We start from the raw sequence: 18,396 nt of genomic DNA, 5'->3' as shown, positions 1-18,396 counted from the left end.
TGGGAGTAAGTCTCACTGAATTCACTGGGGTCATCTTTCAAGTAAACATTTTAAGTGATTTATGAGATGATCTTATCAAAACTGATTTATTAATCTCCATATTTTTGCTGATTAAGTACTATGATATAGTATTAGCTATACAGGCAACAGCATAGGCTGAAGTCATATGATTTAGCTGCCTTACGGAAGCTAGCTCTGTCTGGATGGGCGGCCTCCTGGGAACCTCATGCAAACTGCTTTGAGTTCTATGGAAGAAAGACAGGCTGTAAATGAAATAAATAAATGAAACAGGGCTGCCTAAGTTCATCTTGTCTCACTTGTAGAAGTAAAATTGGTATATTGGAGGTAATACCTGGTTGTTCCTTGCTGACTTGACTTTTTACTCATTCTCATAGGGATAGTGAACAGCAAACTCCTGAATGATTATCTGCATCGCATCTTTCCCATTGCTGATGGAACTCAGCCTACTGCTGCATATAGGTACTGGACTTCTGATTCACTGAAGAGCAAGCAAAGTTGTATTGTGGTGTTACTTTAATGGTACTGCTTAGGAACACAGCTGAATGCTGACCCTAGATGAGACAAAAGTTTCATTTTACTGTTGAAGTGTTTATGTAGTATAAAGCTAATGGGCCTTTCAGACAGTAGAACTTGCATGCCTTAGTTTTGAAGGTATGTATGAGAGGCCAGGGGTGTGGCAATTACTGATCTAAATGATAATTTCTGTAAATCTGGCTAAATGGCACTTACAAATGGCAAATAATGATGAAAGCTGAATGTCTTTAAACATCTGTACACTATTTAAGAAATATTTAATGCTGTAGTTGTAACTTCACTTACCTGGGAGAAAGTCTTATTGAATTCAATTTGACTTGCTTCTGAGTAGACATGGTTAGGATTACACTGTTAGATTATTAAACACTTAAAAATGACTGACGCATGTCCACTATTAATTTAAATGAATGTGTCTCAATATGTTATGTTTATATTATGAAAACTAGTTTCAAGTACTTCTCATGTGAAATGATGATGTTAGCTTTCTTTGATTATTTTTTAATTTCTTTAGTGTGATTGTGATTTTAAAAATTGCTTTACACTTGTTCCTTGCCAGTTATGTATAATCCTCCTGAATCAAATAAGAAATCACAAAACAAGGCCTTTAGCAAAGTCCTCTAATTGCATTTTCTTGTACACATTGGAATCCTCGTATTGAGACCTCTCATGTGAATGTTGCTCTGGAAGAACGCCTGTTGTATGTTTGTATTTAAAGATCTGCTGGGGTCAAATTCCGCCCACTATATACTTAGCTTCTGAACTCACAACTGAGTTGTCAGTGCTACTAAAAATAACCTTCATCCCTTTTTCCTTCTGATGAGTAGCAGTTACCAGGAGGAAGAGGAATAGAGTTGTTTCTTGTTGCTTTGCCACAGCTTTCCCAGTGTACTGTTGGAATGCGCCAATTCATCATTCTACCTTTTTTGGGGGGTGGGGGGGTGTCAAAACTTTCAGCATTAAGTTCCTTTGGTTTATTCTTTAAAAGCTGAAAAGGGGAGCTTAGATTAATTCATAGCTCCTGTTGGATTTAGGGGTTCTGCTGCATAAGCCTCAACGCATGGTGATCCACCAAACTAATGCAAACCACCAGCCACGTGTGGCAGCCAACAGCAGCTCTCTTTTTTCTGTCTGCCTGGAACTGTAAAAACATAGCAGTGTTAAGAAGCTGAAAGGACACAGGCCCTGGCTGGTGGGTTTTATTCATCCTAGTCACAAATTGTGCATGCCTGCTTCACTACAGCAGTCCAATAGGAAGCCATAAAGAATCTTGGCAGTTGGAATTTGAATACTCTATAGCGTTGTGTTCAAAATTCACAGTAGAAGGAAAGAGTTGCAAAATAATTAATTTGTTCATGTTGGTGAACACCAGAGTGTGTCTCTGAGAATCCATGACGTCATTTTCTCTATAGAAGCTATTTTTATTTGTCTAATATTTTAGTTTCTGGTCCTTTCAAGTAGTTGTGTCCCTGGGCTATTTTATCTATTAAACATACCATGTAGCTTTATTAAATAAATAGTTTATGGAGGATCGTGCTGAAGTAGTGAAGAAACTCTGGTTAACAATTCATGTGAGTCTCTCCATGGGGAGAGATTATATAAAAACTGTTGAAGGATACTTCATTTTATTCCTAGAAAGCACCTCTCCTTTCAAAACCTACAAGAACACGTAGAACGATTGCTGGCAGAAGATGCTGTCTCAGAAGATGGTCAAGGTAAATAGATACAATGTCTGCCATAAGTGTCAGCTCCAAGGGGCCGAGCGACTTTGTGCCCCCATTGTTTGTTTTTTGAGGGGGCCGGGCCCCCAGTGTTCAGCAGGAGGAGGAGGTTGAACATAGAGCCAGGTGCAGTGCAGCTTCAGTGGCCTGTGGTGGCTCCTCCTCCTCCTGCCGTATGGGGAAGGGACGGGAGAAGCAGCCTATACTGGAGCCAAGCATGGCATAGCTCAGTGGTCATTGGTTGCTGCTGCTGCTACCGCCACTAGCTGGGAGTGGCTTCCCCCATCTTTACCTTGCATGGCAGAGGGAAGGGGAGGACAGAGGCTGTGCTGCCACCATGTTTGGCTCCATTCCCTGGCTCCTTGTGACCTTGCATGTGTGATATCATGACATTGCACCGGGGCCGATGCCTCTGGTGTCTGCTCATTTTGCAATTGCCGTAAGAGAAAGCAGAATAGCATATTATGGGGACTTTCCACTTAAACCTAGTTCCCTTCTTGGTGGTCTTTTTTTCTTAAAAAATGTATTTTTATTAAGTTTTATCAGATAAACATAATATCTATTTGGGGAAAAGAAATGGCCAACTACACAGAAGGTTTGCAGTATATCAGCCTGTTTGATGTTCAGAGCAGTATTCATTGAAACAGTTTGATTCATCCAAGCACAGTTCTCCATAGAGTCCCATGTGTGGAGGGTAGGTGACATGGGTCTTTCAACGATAACACATATTCAGTATTTTTTCTATTTAATGTGTGTCATTGTCAAAAGACACATGTCACTTACCCTCCACACATGGGATTCTATGGAGAACTGTGATTGGATGTATGAAATGTCTCTATCTTTGGGGAACTTCCTCTGTGTTCAGGAGAAGAAAAATAACCATATAATATCCTAATTGATGCTTGTGCCTCTTTCTTTTGCCACTGAACACAGAGTTGCCTCATCTCAGTTACTCTACCTCTTATGTTGTTGCTTCACAAATATTTCTCATTGTCATTCCTTCAACTTTCATTTCAGATCAGGGGGTAGAGGGCAGGCTTGGCCCTTCAACTGTGGTGTTGGATCACACCAGTGGTTTTGAAGGGCTCCTGTTGGTGGATGATGACCTACTTGGGGTGAGTGTGAGGTAAACGCTGTGAATGGGCTAACTTGTCACTGGGGACTCTAGGTCGCTCTTTAAAGTCTGTGCTGGTGTTTTCTCACTTTTTGGTCTCTGTATGTCCTCACTCTCCTTTTGCTTTTGGGCTTAGATAACACTGGTTCCCTGCTAATAATTGGCTAATAAGCTGAGTGTGCATTTCCTATCTCCTGCCACTCCTCTTTCTGGAGCGAATCCCCTTCCTCACCATTAAGCAGCTTGTCAGCAGTTATGTCAACTGTGATGAAGGTTAACTAAGGTTACCATTTAACTATAATCTGAGACTGCAGTTTGAGATTCTAATTTAAGGCAAACATTAATTGCTGATGTTGCTGACAAACCATTTAACTGAGGTTAATGGGAAAATTTTGTTTAGGGAGTGAAGGTGATATGCGGAGAGATTGCATGTTTAAGAAAATATTTCCTATTTCTTAATTGTGGTCAACATAGAGCCACTATCACGCCATCATTGGTTTGAGGTTAATAGAAAATGTGTTTTATGCTAGAGTTGCTGTTAGGGTCTCTCCCTTTTGATAACACTTGTCAGGTCTTCATTATAACCTTTCCCTTTGGTTGCTGTTATAGCATGGTTCTTCTTAAGTTTTGAGTTCAGATGGTTCCTTGGTTCTTGGGAGAGCTGCTGGTGGTTCCCAGATTCAGGAATTAGGTACACAACTTTTTTGGATGGAGTTGCATTCTCCCTTAAGGATCAAATATGTAGTCTAGGGGTACTCCTTGATATCCAGGTGGCCACAGTGGTGTGGAGTGCCTTATTTCTGCTCCATCTAGTTCTCTAGCTGCTCTGTGTAGGACACAGTTCTATGAGCACAGTTGTAATGCAGAATGGGGCTGTGGACGTTTTGAAGAGCTATACTGCCTGTGATCATATAGCACCAAATTTGAAGCATTTGCACTGGCTATCTATGTGTCACTGAGCCCAATTCTAGATGTTGACTGATGTATAAAGCCCTGAACAGCTAGGAACTCAGCTATCTGAAACAGCACCTGTCCCTGTACTGTTCTGCCTGTGAGTTGAGATGTGCTGGAGACACATTGTTAGTTGTGTGCTATCACCAACTGAACTCTAGTTGCCCAGGACTCAGAATAGGATCTTCTCCCTGGTGGCATCCTGGTGGAGGAACTTTCTCCCCTCTGGAATCAGGTAGGCATCAAATCAGGTTTTTGATGTTGGGTAAATATGTTTCTCTTTTGTCAATCCTATAAGGAACAGCACAAATCTATATGTTTCACACTGCTGTCAGATAAAGTGACTTGTATACTGAATTTAAAATGAGGCATGATACAGCAATGTACATGTTTTGGGATAGTTTTATATAACTTGATCTGTTAGAAGCAGCCCTTATAGCATGCGGTGAAGGTTGGGATGTACATGTTCTAAACAAATAAATAAAATGTTCTGATAAGCCCACCTATGCTTTTAAGTCTGAAATTTCTTCTCTGTAGTTTGCTTTGCAGCACTCACTCTTTTATTATGCCTCTATGTATCTTGCTGCCCACCTGTTAACACTCTCAGCTTAAGTGTTCTGTTTTAAACACTGCCTACATATTATTAGTTGTCCTCTATTGGTCTTTAAAGGTTTGTTTCTGATAATTGCCTTTAGGAAGTGCCTTTAGTGCTGTTGGCACTTCCGTCAGTTTTTATAGTCATTATGTACTGAAACAGTGTGTTGTCCCATCTGTGATCACTCCTTGATCATTCCTTTTGGCACTCTCTTTCTTGGTCTTGCTGCTTCTGACAAATCTTTGGACACACTCTCCTGCAGCCCATCTGGTTCCTGCAGTTGGCCTGCCCCAGGCTTTTATTCCATGCTGTTTCCCTCCACAACTTGACCAAGCAGCTCATTGGGCCAGTAATGGGGTCAGCACAGGTTGTGACTTCTTCAAAGCCAGTTTTCTGTTTTTGGCACTGGGTGTTTCGTCTAGGAGAAATGGAATCAGGAAGCCATTATGTGGGCATGCTTGTTGTTAGATCTGTGTTTGGTGTAATTGCAGACCTGATTTCTGTGTGCGCCCAATCCTGGTGTAAAATGAGAGCAACCTATTGTGGAAGTTCTATGATTTGATTAATTGAAAGTGACCTAATACTTTCTTTAACTGATTTACTTACCCCGCCGCCAACACACACACATTTGCGAGATGTAATGAAACCCTTGATAATGGAAAACACACAATCATGGTGTGTGACTGTCTTCCTCCTTTGTTTCCCAATTCAGGTAATTGGACATAGTAACTTTGGCTCTATCAGGGCTACTACCTGTGTGTATAAAGGTAAGGACTAGAAAAAATATGCACTAACCCATGGTACTGGTCCAAGTGGCATAATGTGTGCTGCTAGTGAACAGCAACTTGAGATGAGAATTTATTAACAATGAGATTTAAACAAATTCCTGACTTTAATTTTGGGGCCGCATTCGTTTCAGGTTTTTGCAGAAAATGTCAGACACTGGACATGCCACCCAGACAGCTTTTTGTTGTAGGGTAGTGTGATACTAAACAAATCAATCAGGGGTTTTGGAAAAATGAATTCATCCTTTTGAACTCTTCTGGCTGCCAAACCTTCAGACTATTCTAGTTTTATATGTTAATAGCATTTAACAGAGAATTTTTCATTTGCCACATTTGCTGCTATATTTTCTTTTAGGAAAATGGATCTATGAGGTGCTGATTTCATCCCAAGGCCTTATGCAAATTGGTTGGTGCACTCTCAATTGCCGATTCAATCAAGAGGTAATGCAAGAGCATATTTATTTATTTATTTTCTTACTTATTGTACTGACATTTAGACATCACTCTTTACCTGAAGTTCCAAGGCTGGAAATCCCAGAAATTACCTGTGGCCCCTTGTTAGACTACTATTCCCATCATCCCATGTTAGCTAGGTCTGATGGGAATTGAAATCTTGACAATATCTATATAATCTGGTTCTTTGGAATAGGGAACCTGTAATTCCTTTTCATAACTCGTGTTCTACTTAAGTTGGATATAGTAGTGGACCTAATTACTAGTGTATATACTTACCAGAAATGGGCATGGATGCTTGGTATATTACAAGGTGTGACTAGAAAGTAGGGTGAATCACTCCTGTATGCGAGAATAGGAACTGCCGGATTCACAGAGACACGTGGGAGACGTTGGTCCATATCTCAGCTAACATATGCGCTCATGTCTCAGCATTTGTTGACAGGCCTACGTTGATGCGGTAGCGTTTAGTAGCAGTGCAATGTGATTGAAAATGGAGCAGAGAGTCAATATGAAATTCTGTTTCAAATTGGGTAAATTGGCATCAGAAACCCACAAAATGCCCACAATTGTGTACAGAGATGAAGCTGTAACTCGAAAGACAGTGTATGAGTGGTTTAAGCATTTTCATGAAGGGCAGCAAACTATCGAAGAAGACCCGCAATCTGGCAGACTGTCGACGAGCAAAGCGGCGGCAAATGTTGACAGTTCATGAGTTATTGATGTGGGATCGGCGTTTCTCCATCCGAATGATGGCGGAAGAATTGCATATTCCACATGAAATCATTACTGAGGTTACTGAGCTGTCCTACCTTCTATATTCTCCTAATCTGGCCCCACCGGATTTCTTTCTTTTTCCAAAACTGAAATCTGCACTGAAAGGGCACAGATTTTCCAACATTTCACACATCCAAGCTGCTGTGACGAGGGAACTAAAAGCAGTATGAAAAGAGGACTTCTCCAGAAGTTTCCAACAGTTCTACGAATGTTGTCAACAGTGCATTGTATCAGAGGGGGCCTACCATGAAGGCCTGTATGTTTGAATATTCTCGCTGTCTGGTTTCTGTGACCATTCACCGAACTGTCCGGTCACACCTTGTATGTTACCCATATGACTGTTTCTCTCAGGTCTGTTTCTCCCAGCCTACAAGTTTCTCAGTCCTTTTTGGTATGTCAGTGACAGTGGTTGAAGAAGGCATATTACTGGAATGCAAAATCTTAATTGTGATCTTTGGTAAAGATTTGCTTTTGGTTTTCATGTTGCATAGGAAGGAGTTGGAGACACTCCAGATTCATATGCTTACGATGGGAATCGAGTGCGCAAATGGAATGTAACCACAACCAACTATGGTAAAGTGAGTGTCTGCCCCTAATTGTTTTCTTGCTGTACTAAGCATGTAGTCTGTGTATCTCTGTGAACCACTTCACTTGTTTCAAGAACTAGGAACACAGAAATCTGTCTTACACTGAATCAGATTATTAGTTTATCTGTTTTGGTAATCTCAACACTGACTGTCAATAGCTCTCCAGGTTTTCATAGTCTCCAGTAGAACTGGAGACTCTTATTGGGTGGTGTAGTCAGAATTTATTTGTTATTAAACTTCATGTTTTGTATTTAATTTTACTGTGAAAAACCAATTTCTCTTCCATTGTGCATATTGGCCCACCAGCAGATCGAGTTTGGCCTGTGAGACCATTTTCTCCAATCATGTCCACCTGTCAATCAGTGACATCAGTGCAGGTTATTGCATTGTTGTGGGTACCTGTTCCTAGCAGGTTTAAACCCCTCACACAGCAGCTGATGAGCAATGGTTAAACCCTGCTCAGTTTGGCTGCGTGCATCTGTCCCTCCTAGGAACAGGTCACACAGCCAAAGGAAGCATCAGGGGAAAATTGGATTTGCTTGCCTTTGAGGTGGTATTCAATGTTTAATTCTGTTATGCCCTTTAATGTCAGTGGTTCTGCTCTAACTTAAGTCCATGCATTTCATTGAAAGTACTTTGAGTAAGACTTAGTTGAATAGCACCCCCATTTGTTTATCCATAACCGGGAAGAAGACTGGTTTATGCAGACATTGGCTCTGATAGAGATTTCTCTCTCGTGCAGTGATGCCTGTATGATGCAGGCTTCTTTCTTCCCTGCCTCCAGTGGGGAGAGAGAGGAGTAAGCAGCACTTTGGTAGCCTTGTGCTTGGAGCTTTCCAAAGTGCCAAGCACAGTGCTGGCACCATGTCTTGTGCTGTGAGTCCCCAAGCCTGCAGACTGTTTTGAGACATAGGTTGGACAACCCTCCTGTCAATCATGTGATGTCACATGATACCATATGATTTGGGAGGTGGGTTGTCCCACTCACCTACCTGTCAAAGTTGGCTCATGGGAATCTGGCCTGCGGTACCAAAAAGATCCCATCCGTGATACAGAAAATGGCCATCCTACTGAGTGTGTGCTTGCAAACACATGGCACATCTCATATCCCTTGCCTGCTGTAATATAGAACTAGAATTCTGCATGCTGCAATATGCAACAGAAGGGGGTAGAAAGTTAAAACAATGAATCAGTATGGCAGCAGAACTCTTGACCTGTACAGTTTTTCTTGACTGAATTGGAAGCAATTTCTATATGTTTTAACAGTATCCTAGCAACATTGGTTACATACCCCAAGTCCCATCTAATTATCTTTTCTTTTTTTCTGCAGTCTTGGGCAGCAGGAGATATTGTCAGCTGCTTGATAGACCTGGATGAGGGAAGCATTTCTTTCTGCCTGTAAGCACCCTTATAGAACTATGCTAGATGTTGCTAGTCTGCTATATTCTGTCCTCTCAGCTTCTAAGTATATTCATTGAGAGTTTAAACCAAGCTCCACTAAAGGGTAAATAGTTACTTCATTCTCAATAATCCTCTACTAAAATTGCATTCAACAAGGTCCTTTGCCTTACAGCATCTAAATTGTTTCATAAAGTTGGAGTGCATCACTTCTGAACAGGAGTTTAGATGCTGATAGGGAATGTTTCCTGGTACAATGTTATTATGGGTGCAAGAAAGATGAATAGAGAAATAAGACTAGATCTACACAAGCAGTAATCAACATGAGTGGTTGTTTTTAACATGACTGTGTGGAGCTGTACAACACAGAAAGCTCTATAGAGCACTTTGAGTCACTGCGTGGAATTCTTAAGCTGAACAGGACCTTGAACAGAGCTCCAGCAATAACAATTCATATTTTTCAAAGTGTCTCTGCAAGAAGTTATTTCCTAAGATCCTCAGGCAAAGCAATGGGAGAATTTTGCACTTGGGATTCAGAATCTGCTTTTATTTTTATTGATTTGTCATAATACAGAAGACAAGCCGCTAAGCTGTGACTGTTTCTTCCTTTGTGTAATGTCAGATAAATAAGTCTTTTGTGTATAGAATTCTTGGCAAGGTGTGTTAAAACTTTAGGGATTTGTCTCCTTCCCTTCTTTATTTTCTTTTTCAGGAATGGTGTCTCTCTGGGGACTGCTTTTGATAACATCTCACGAGGCTCTGGCATGGCCTATTTCCCTGCTATCAGCCTGTCATTCAAGGAATCCGTTGCTTTTAACTTTGGTAGCCGGCCTCTCCGATATCCTTTGACAATAGTTTTAGCCAAACCGTAGAAATATTTTTCCCAAGCAATGTTGGCATCTGAAAAGTATCATTCTCTTCTCAGGCCACAACTATGCTAAACCTTTCCAGCCATCCACTAGTTCTCAGTAACATAATAATAGTTAGGAGAAGTGCTATATAAATACTATATGCTCGACACACTTTATCTCAGTAAGCCTAACAATGCCCCCATAAGGCAGATTCCTACTATTCTACTATTATTTTTTATCCTTATTACAATCTGAGAGTGGCTTTGTCTAAGGCCAGTTTGTAGTTATGCTAAGATTTGGACAGGGGGCCTCTAGCTCTGTAGCTGAAGCTCTTCTTGCCAGCATGAATAAAGGTTTGAATCTCATTCTTGTCAATATGTCAGAAATGTTATACTATCAGGAGGCAGTTTGGATCTCCAGCAGCAGATACTACCTTCTTGAATGATCATCAAGGTGATTATTGGTCAGTGTGAATAAGAAAGACGTCCTGAATGAGAAAGCAGCAATCACCCTTGAATTCCTTTACAATACATGCTGTGCTTGGTACAGATTGCTTTGCAAGGGTGGGACAAGACCTGGAGGCATATGAAATACCAATAAATGTGGCAAGCATTCTAGAAGCTTGGTGTGGTGGATGAAAGCAAGGATTGGCAGCAGAGGAAAGCCTGGGGACTTAGGATCATTCCTTGAAGGAGGGGTAGATTGCCTTCTGTGGTTTTTTCCCCTTAATAATTTCATACATATCCAGTGGAGGGATATCGGCCCTTACAGGACAAACCAGCTGCAGATCTTGCAAAAGCGCAGAAACTGTTGGGGTACCTGAAAAATGTTATTCATACTGGAATAGATGTTACGGTGAGATAATCTTTTCAATGTTATGTTTATTCAGACTTGCCTTGCCAAAAACTGTTTGCACATTGGATTGATTAGGTATGGGGCATTTAATTTAATTTTTCAAATTTTGTTGAGGGCCTTTATTACGTGCTGTTTAGCCAAAGCTCTTCAACGGACTTACAAAGAATAAAAAAATAAAAATACACCAAAAACAAAGCAGTGATAAAATTTGAGCATGATGTAAATCTTATTAGTCTGTGCTGGGCAGATAATAAGGTTTCCCCTGGTACTAAAAGAAAAAGGAAGAAGATGGTGCCAGGTGAAACCCCCACGGGGTTCTGCAGGAAGAATGTAGTTGGTCAAGGGAGCCATGGACTCAAAAAGGTTGAAAACCTCTGGCCTAACTGATGCCAAATCTTGCAATCTTCAAATCCAAGGTGTATCTCAGAATCCCAGTGGCTTCCTCAAGCTTAAGAAACACTCTTGTAGAATTAGGATCTGTTAAAAATGTGTAACCCTGAGTTATGTATTTCAGGAAGGGAAGCTGGTGGAAAAAGAGGCTTCCACGTGGCAACTCCAGGGGGAACCGACTGTTTTAATCACCCTAGCACACATTTTTAACAGTTTTGCTCCCCTTATGGTAAGTTTCCTCCAGTGTTACTTCATGTATTTCAGGATCCTCCACCACTGTTTACAAAGTTACAGATGAGAGTGAACTCCTCCTCCTCACCAGTGAATTCAATTTTTAACAACAAATTCTCTGACTTAATAGAGGGTCACACCATTGGAATGTTTAGATCAGTTATTTACATCAGGAGTGGACAACCAGTGGTCCATGATGCCATCCCATTTCCTGAACCCCATCCTTCTGCAAGTTTTAGGCTTGAAAAAAGTCTCCTGTTGATGGCAATAGGAGACAAAAGTCTAATTGTGGTGTTGGGGGGCATTTTCAGAAGAAAATACACACCCCATCCTGAAATTAAGTTTGAAAGCAGTCTTCCATTGGCACAAATAGGCTCTTTTTAAGCCTAATTGCTGTGGGGGAGAGTGCAGCCAGGGAAAGAGGAGTTAACCATCCTCTCTCAAGCGGCCATCTCCGCAAAGATCACTAGCATCCCTATCTAGCAATTAGGTTTCAAAAAAGCTACAGCCTAATTGCTGTGGGGGAGAGTGCAGCCAGGGAAAGAGGAGTTAACCATCCTCTCTCAAGCGGCCATCTCCGCAAAGATCACTAGCATCCCTATCTAGCAATTAGGTTTCAAAAAAGCTTTGGTCAGGCCTGATTGCTGGGGGATAAATAGTTTTCTGATGGGAAAGTATAGACACATGTGTATTTATGTAGGGGAGCATATAATAGATAGAGTTGAGCAGCTGCATCCACTTGGACCACACCCATTCTTGCTTTGGCTGTGCTCACTGCTGGTATGTAGCCCACAAAGCATTGGCCAAGATGGAATGTGACCCTCGGGATGAAAAAGGCTCCCCACTGACGGGCAGCATTGCTCAGCCGTTAAAGACAGAAATCTGTGCCATCTCTACCTAGAGATACCAGGGATTGAATGTGGCATCTTTTGCATGCAAAGCATGTGCACTGCCACCAAGCACCAGCATTTCCAACTCCAGTGCTCACATATAGCGAGTGCTGCAGTCTGTCATGTGCATCTGTGCACTTCACTCCTTTTGAGTAGATTAACCAGCAAGCAAAGGATCCCAGCCAGATGGGTGCGGTATAAATAATAAACAACTACTACTACTACTACTTCATTTATTATTTATTATTATATTATCATTAACATTAACATTAACATCTTTTGCCAGTTTGCTGCTGGGCAGAGTTCAAGGTTCTTTCGTCAGTTCACAAAACACTAAATAATTTGGGCCCCAAATACCTTAAGGACTATCTGATCCCTTACGCTCCACCTTGGCCACTGAGATCCTCTGGTGGGGCACTTATTGTGGTTCCCCACAACCACGAGGTTCAGCCAGCCTTTACTCTAGTGTGGAAGGCTGTGCCCTGTGGAACTCCCTGCCATTTGAGCTTCGGCAGACATCATTCCTACCTTCTTTTAGAAGTCTAAAAATGGTGTCATTCAGACAGAGCTTTGCACTGTGAGTTTCTTTTTACCAACCATTATTTATTGATGTTTTTATTGCTCTGACTGTAATTTTGTACGCTGTGTACTACCTTACTGTATTTTTAAAAAATGGAAACGTAGTTTATAAATAATAAATAGCAACATTATGAGTGGGGGGGAGTGGCTCTTGGAAACCAACCAGAAGGTGGATCCTGAATAAAGGGACATTGTTGGGATGTGGGACAACCTGTCCTTGGAGTTCTCAATGTAGTCTAGGGAAATGGCTGCTGTGAGCCCCCTCAGAGCTGCAGCAGCACAGAGTATTCACTGTTCTTGACTCTGCTGCAGCATCATGATAAAGCTATTCTGTTAAGTCTTATGCTTCAATAAATTCTTTTCTGCAGTGCAAAGTGTACTTGGTGGAAGATGTGCTCATGAACTTCCTACTCAGCATCCTGGAAGGAGGAGGGTCTGTGGAAGCGCACCCTCTTATACAGCAGTTGTTGGATCTCATGTGGCTTCTCATGGAGGTGAGCTACTGGAGTGCTTTTACTCTCAAGGAAAGAGACCCTTCTTCCTTTCTCCAGAGGAACTCACTGACCCAGTATCTTCTTTCCTATTGAGTAAGAAAGTGTTTCTTTCCTCCCTCAGGATTATGAAGTACATGAATGCCTCAAGCAGCTGCTGATGTCCCTGCTCAGGGCATACCGCTTCTCTCCCATTGTTCCTGATCTAGGCTTACAGGTGAGTATTATTCTGTTAAACACCGGTCGAAACCCTTAAGAACAAAGTTCATGCAGTGAGAGGGGAGCTGCTTTGGCTGACAGGTTACAGCTTTGCAAATGTTGTAAAGACATTTTAAATATGCTGTTTTAAGAGCTCTTCCTCATGTATCACTGCAGCTTATCTTGATTTCCCTTTTTTCTTCTTCTCTATCCAGATTCACTACCTCCGTCTCACTATTGCTATCCTGAAGCATGAGAAATCCAGGAAGTACCTGCTTCACAATGTCCTGTATCCTTTTTTATTTTTAAAAAACACAATATTTTTCACATACATCCAAATCTCCTGATGGTACAAACTTGCTTAGACAGACAAAAAGATTCATGTGTAGGCCCTACAGAAACATCACCCTGTAACAGGACGTGGTTTCTTTTTTTCCTGTGGCTGCACACACCTGCAGCTAAATTTAAGAGGCCCTAGTCGCTTCTATATCTTAGTGTTGCTATTTCCTTACTACCAGATGCAGCTCAGGTGCGCCTCTGCACAAATTGGAGAGGAAGGGTTTGACCAAGGCAAAATGGCTGCATCTTCACTGTGAGGTCCTTGAGATCACACTTTACTGTATCACCCATTCTTTGCATACATTCAGATTCAGTTTCTTTCACTTTCAGGGAAAAATATAACTGTGATAACATGGCCTGTATTCTGTGCCATGAGACCAGAGAAAGGCAGCCAGACTAGCCAAAATAACCCCTGCTTCTTGTTAACTTCACCACTGCCACCACCTTTTTTTGCCTACTGTGTATTGCCTGCTCTGACTAGCAGTGGCTGTCAGGCAGAGAGGGTCTTTTCCATCACCTGCTGCCTGATATTTTAACTGGCAATGCCAGGGATTGAACCCGAGTCCTTCTGCAGGCAAGTGCATGTTGTGCCATGGAGCTGGGGTCTCTCCCTTAATATTCAAATCTGATCCCAGTGTTCCCCAAAAGTAGACTGCCTGCATTCATGGAACAGCCAGCATGCCCAGAGGATTATTTTTCACTTATTCTCTCTTCCAACACTATACACCTACCTGGCCTACCCTGCTAGATAAATGCTCTGTTCATTGACAATAGTTAAATAACATCTATGTATGAGCTGATCATTATTCCTTTGCTTCCCTTCCCCATGTGCCTTTTGTAATTATCCCAATTATTTGGAAGGGTGTGGCTTCTGTCTCAGTAGCATCACTCAAGACCGACCATAATAGCACAAATTCTATAACTGCTTTGAGAACATACACAAGGTGGTCTCAGCAGCAGATTGCTAACATGGGGGAAGTGGGGTGGATAGCTGCTTCAATGTCCCCATGCATTGGAAGCTGATGAAAATAAGCAAAAAGTTGCAGAAGTTCCTTTCGCAGTTTTTCACCTCTTCTTTCATTCCCCCCAAATACCCTCCTTGCTGCACGATACAGTCATTACAGTTTCCAAGTACCCTATGGAGTTGACTTGTTTTCAGGAAATCTAATTTTTTTTCACATGGTCCTGTGTGTGGAGTTATTCTTAACTTATTGCAGGGATGCTGCTTGTGACATAGATCCCACAGGTGCATCTATATGAACTACCACACAACTCCCTTAACTCTCTGCAGATTTGATGTGCTCCGCTCAGTTGTGTTTTTTTACATCAAGAGCCCTTTGCGTGTGGAGGAGGCTGGTTTACAGGAGCTCATTCCCACCACTTGGTGGCCAAACCGCTTCAACAAAGAGGTGAGGAATATGGCGTCCACTGCTGGTAGATTTAAGGACTGTCCTAGCTTAACTGCAGAGATGTTGCCTTTTATCTAGGTGTTTTCTGCACATAATAGGTTATGCAAATAACCCTTTGTTTAGCACCTTTATACAGCTGCATTCTCTTATTAGCTGTGTTTGCATTCATGAGCATTTGCAGCCCTTCCTGTCCATCCTTTTCGGCTTCTGCTAACAACTCTGTTATCCTCGTTATCTTTTAAACACAGGGCAAAGAAAGTAAAGAGGTAAAAGATGAGACTGCTGAGGAGAGACTGAGGAGGCGAGCGTATGAAAGAGGATGCCAGCGGCTCAAGAAACGCATTGAAGGTCTGAGGATGGGATAGCGGCATTCAAAATCTCATGGGCAATTTAGAATATGGCATGAAGCCATATTGATCAGTGCAGAGAATGGAGAAATAATTGCATGCCACGATTAATTAATTTATCGCATTTGTATACTGCCTTTTGTGCCAAGACACCCACATTTGAAATATTTGAATAAACAAATGCTGTAAAATATTAGCTGAGCAGTGCTGTGTTACAGGTGCCATTGGCACCCCTGCTTACAAATGCAATACTAGTAACTTCATTTAGAAACAGCACTAAGTTTCCCACTGATAATGTTTTTACCTCCTGTCATTCGAAAGACTGTCCAGAGCCACTTGGGGAGTGTAGCTCAACAAACTGATATGTATAATAATTTGGGAAGGTCAGTTTCTTCTTGGGAGTTTCTATGCAAAGCTTGAATATGGCCACTGTCAGTTTCTCTGTGGCAATGTGGCGGTGGCTGCTACCCGAAGCAGTGTCTATCATTACTGTTCTATTTATTCTTAGTGGTGGAGGAACTCCAAGTGCAGATACTGAAGTTGCTGTTGAACAATAAAGACCATGGTGGGGTAAGGATGATTGCATATATTATCTGCAGAGTACAGTGGTGCCCCGCAAGATGAACGCCTCGCAAGACGGAAAACCCGCTAGACGAAAGGGTTTTCCGTTTTGGAGGCGCTTCGCAAAACAAATTTCCCTATGGGCTTGCTTCGCAAGACGAAATGTCTTGTGAGTTCCTGTGGGTTTTCCCCCCTTTTCTCCCCCTTTTCCTAAGCCGCTAAGCCGCTTATCAGCTAATCCGCTGATAAGCCGCTTATCAGCTGATCCGCTAAAAGCCGCTAAACCGCTAATAGCGCTAATCCGCTAAGCTGTCAATGGGCTTGCTTCGCAAGACGAAAAAACCGCTATACGAAGAGCCTCACGGAACGGATTAATTTCGTCTTGCGAGGCACCACTGTATTTCAGTCACACTGGAGAGCAGCTTGCTTTTTGAGGTTGTCATGTATCCTCAGATGGCCTTGCCTGCATCTCACCATAAAACAAGATTTAGTCGCATGAAAACTGAGGCCCCATATATCTGGAAGACTGTCTTCGTCCGTACAAACCTCTTTTGTTAAGATTGACACTTGGAAGTTCAGGAGGTGGAAACCCGGGAGAGGGCATTCTCCGTGGCATCCCCTGAGCCGTGGAATTTCCTCCCTGCAGAGATGTGTCTGACACTCTTTATTATATAGCTTTCGTCATATGTTGAAGACTCAACCCTTTACTCTGGCATCTAGCACCTAAATTATATATTCTGTTGTACCCACTGTGTTCTTCTGATTGTAAATTGTCTTGCCTTTTACATTGTTATAATGCAATGTAAATCAGTCCTGGTACCTTCTGGTGCTGGGTGGGAAAGAAGTATAATAAATAATCATTGTAATAGTAACAAATGAATACCACATTCATTTCTGATAGCCTGATTTTAAATGTAGTGAGGAGGCTCAAACTATTGTACACTAGAAGCTGTTTGCTCAGATTAGGCTATTAGCAGCTTATCTTCTCTACTGGATACAATGCTAAACCTGACAACGTTGTTTATTGGATACAGGGCACACAGGCTAATGACTCCTGCCCAGTACCCTGGCATCTCATGAGTCTGTGTGAAATGATAATGCTAAGAATATGAGTGGAATTTCTAAGAGCTAATGCGGTTAGGTGGGACTCCTAATAAAAGCCTAGATAAATGATTTATCAACATCTCCTTTGCACTGGTGACCAAATGATGGCAGTGTGGAACTGTACATATCCTGAATGGACTTCTTGATTAGGGAACTGGATTTCTGTACAGCAGCCAAAAGAGCTAGTAATGGAGGTGAGCAGGGCATTCATACAAGGTGACTTCTCTGAGGATAGGCAGCCAAAGAATACTGCTATGTAACTTGACTTAGGATAGGTTTCATGCATGCTTGTGCAGTATATCACACACTCCTCATCACTAAATGACTCACAACTGATCATGTGAGCTGCCTCCATTGAAGAGGAATTTTCTTTGAAGTAATGACGGGTGACTTATTTCTTTAGGATATTTGTAAATCACCAAACTTCTAGAGGAGTTGGGGGTTGTATACTACAAGAAGCACAAAACAACACACATCAACCATCAAAAAAATCCAACAAAGCATCTAGAATATGAAAAATTTAATAACAAAATCAGTTTGAAACCCATACTGTGTGTGGTTCTTGGTCTGTGATGGCCATCACTTGATGTTGCAGCTCTTGAGAATTCTTTTTTTAAAACTGATTTATATAATGCCTATGTGGCCCAGTAGAACCCACAGGGCAGCTCATAATGAAACAAGCAGTAATAAGTAATAACAAAACCAGATATGCAATTCAAACTGAACTCCAGTTTATTTTAAAACAGCCGTTTGAAACAAGACAGCAGTAAACAGCATTTCCCTCAGCTTAGTGCAAGTCTAGCAAGTTATGAGAATACATGTATACACTTGTCTTTAAGGACTTACCTGTAAAGGCAAATTTCACATCACATGAGCAAGTAATCATAATTCAGGCAAACCCAAGAAATACTGTAATTTTAGGTTGTTCTTTCACCTTGATGGAACTCAACTGACTTTAAACACTGGTTGTTTCAGGGAGGAGCTTCCAGATACATCTTTCTAAATAAGTTCCGCAAGTTTCTTCAGGAAAATGCCAGCAACCGAGGGGTAAGCTGAGAACAGTATCTTCATTCCACTTTGACTTCTGTCACACTTTCTGTTGGAGGGTCTGAAGAAGGACACAATCTTATATCTGTCAGAAGCCGTAGCTGCAGACATCTTTGCAGCTTGGACACTATAGGTGCCTTGTTGAGTGTGTAATGACTTCTTAAATTTTGG

At 41.7% G+C, this 18,396-nt stretch overlaps 1 protein-coding gene across 3 annotated transcripts in view; it reads left to right on the top strand.

Annotated features, from left to right (window-relative positions):
• Window positions 1-18,396, top strand: part of RNF123 (ring finger protein 123) — an 88,138-nt gene that overhangs the window by 6,628 nt on the left and 63,114 nt on the right. For all 3 annotated transcript variants that reach the window (XM_081851199.1, XM_081851200.1, XM_081851201.1), the window contains exons 3-19: window positions 396-480; window positions 2,188-2,267; window positions 3,291-3,388; window positions 5,646-5,700; window positions 6,074-6,159; window positions 7,440-7,526; window positions 8,866-8,933; window positions 9,646-9,777; window positions 10,531-10,639; window positions 11,154-11,258; window positions 13,098-13,223; window positions 13,345-13,437; window positions 13,634-13,707; window positions 15,049-15,166; window positions 15,415-15,514; window positions 16,022-16,083; window positions 18,154-18,225. In XM_081851199.1, coding sequence (XP_081707325.1) covers window positions 396-480; window positions 2,188-2,267; window positions 3,291-3,388; window positions 5,646-5,700; window positions 6,074-6,159; window positions 7,440-7,526; window positions 8,866-8,933; window positions 9,646-9,777; window positions 10,531-10,639; window positions 11,154-11,258; window positions 13,098-13,223; window positions 13,345-13,437; window positions 13,634-13,707; window positions 15,049-15,166; window positions 15,415-15,514; window positions 16,022-16,083; window positions 18,154-18,225 — 1,550 coding nt within the window. The remainder of the gene's footprint in view (window positions 1-395; window positions 481-2,187; window positions 2,268-3,290; window positions 3,389-5,645; window positions 5,701-6,073; window positions 6,160-7,439; window positions 7,527-8,865; window positions 8,934-9,645; window positions 9,778-10,530; window positions 10,640-11,153; window positions 11,259-13,097; window positions 13,224-13,344; window positions 13,438-13,633; window positions 13,708-15,048; window positions 15,167-15,414; window positions 15,515-16,021; window positions 16,084-18,153; window positions 18,226-18,396) is intronic.

This window comes from Podarcis erhardii (genome assembly GCF_964252035.2).
Source record: "Podarcis erhardii genome assembly, chromosome: 2".
In the NCBI taxonomy this organism is placed as follows: Eukaryota; Metazoa; Chordata; class Lepidosauria; order Squamata; family Lacertidae; genus Podarcis; species Podarcis erhardii.
Note: the sequence above shows the minus strand (reverse complement) of the source record. Positions and strands in the feature narration are given on the sequence as shown.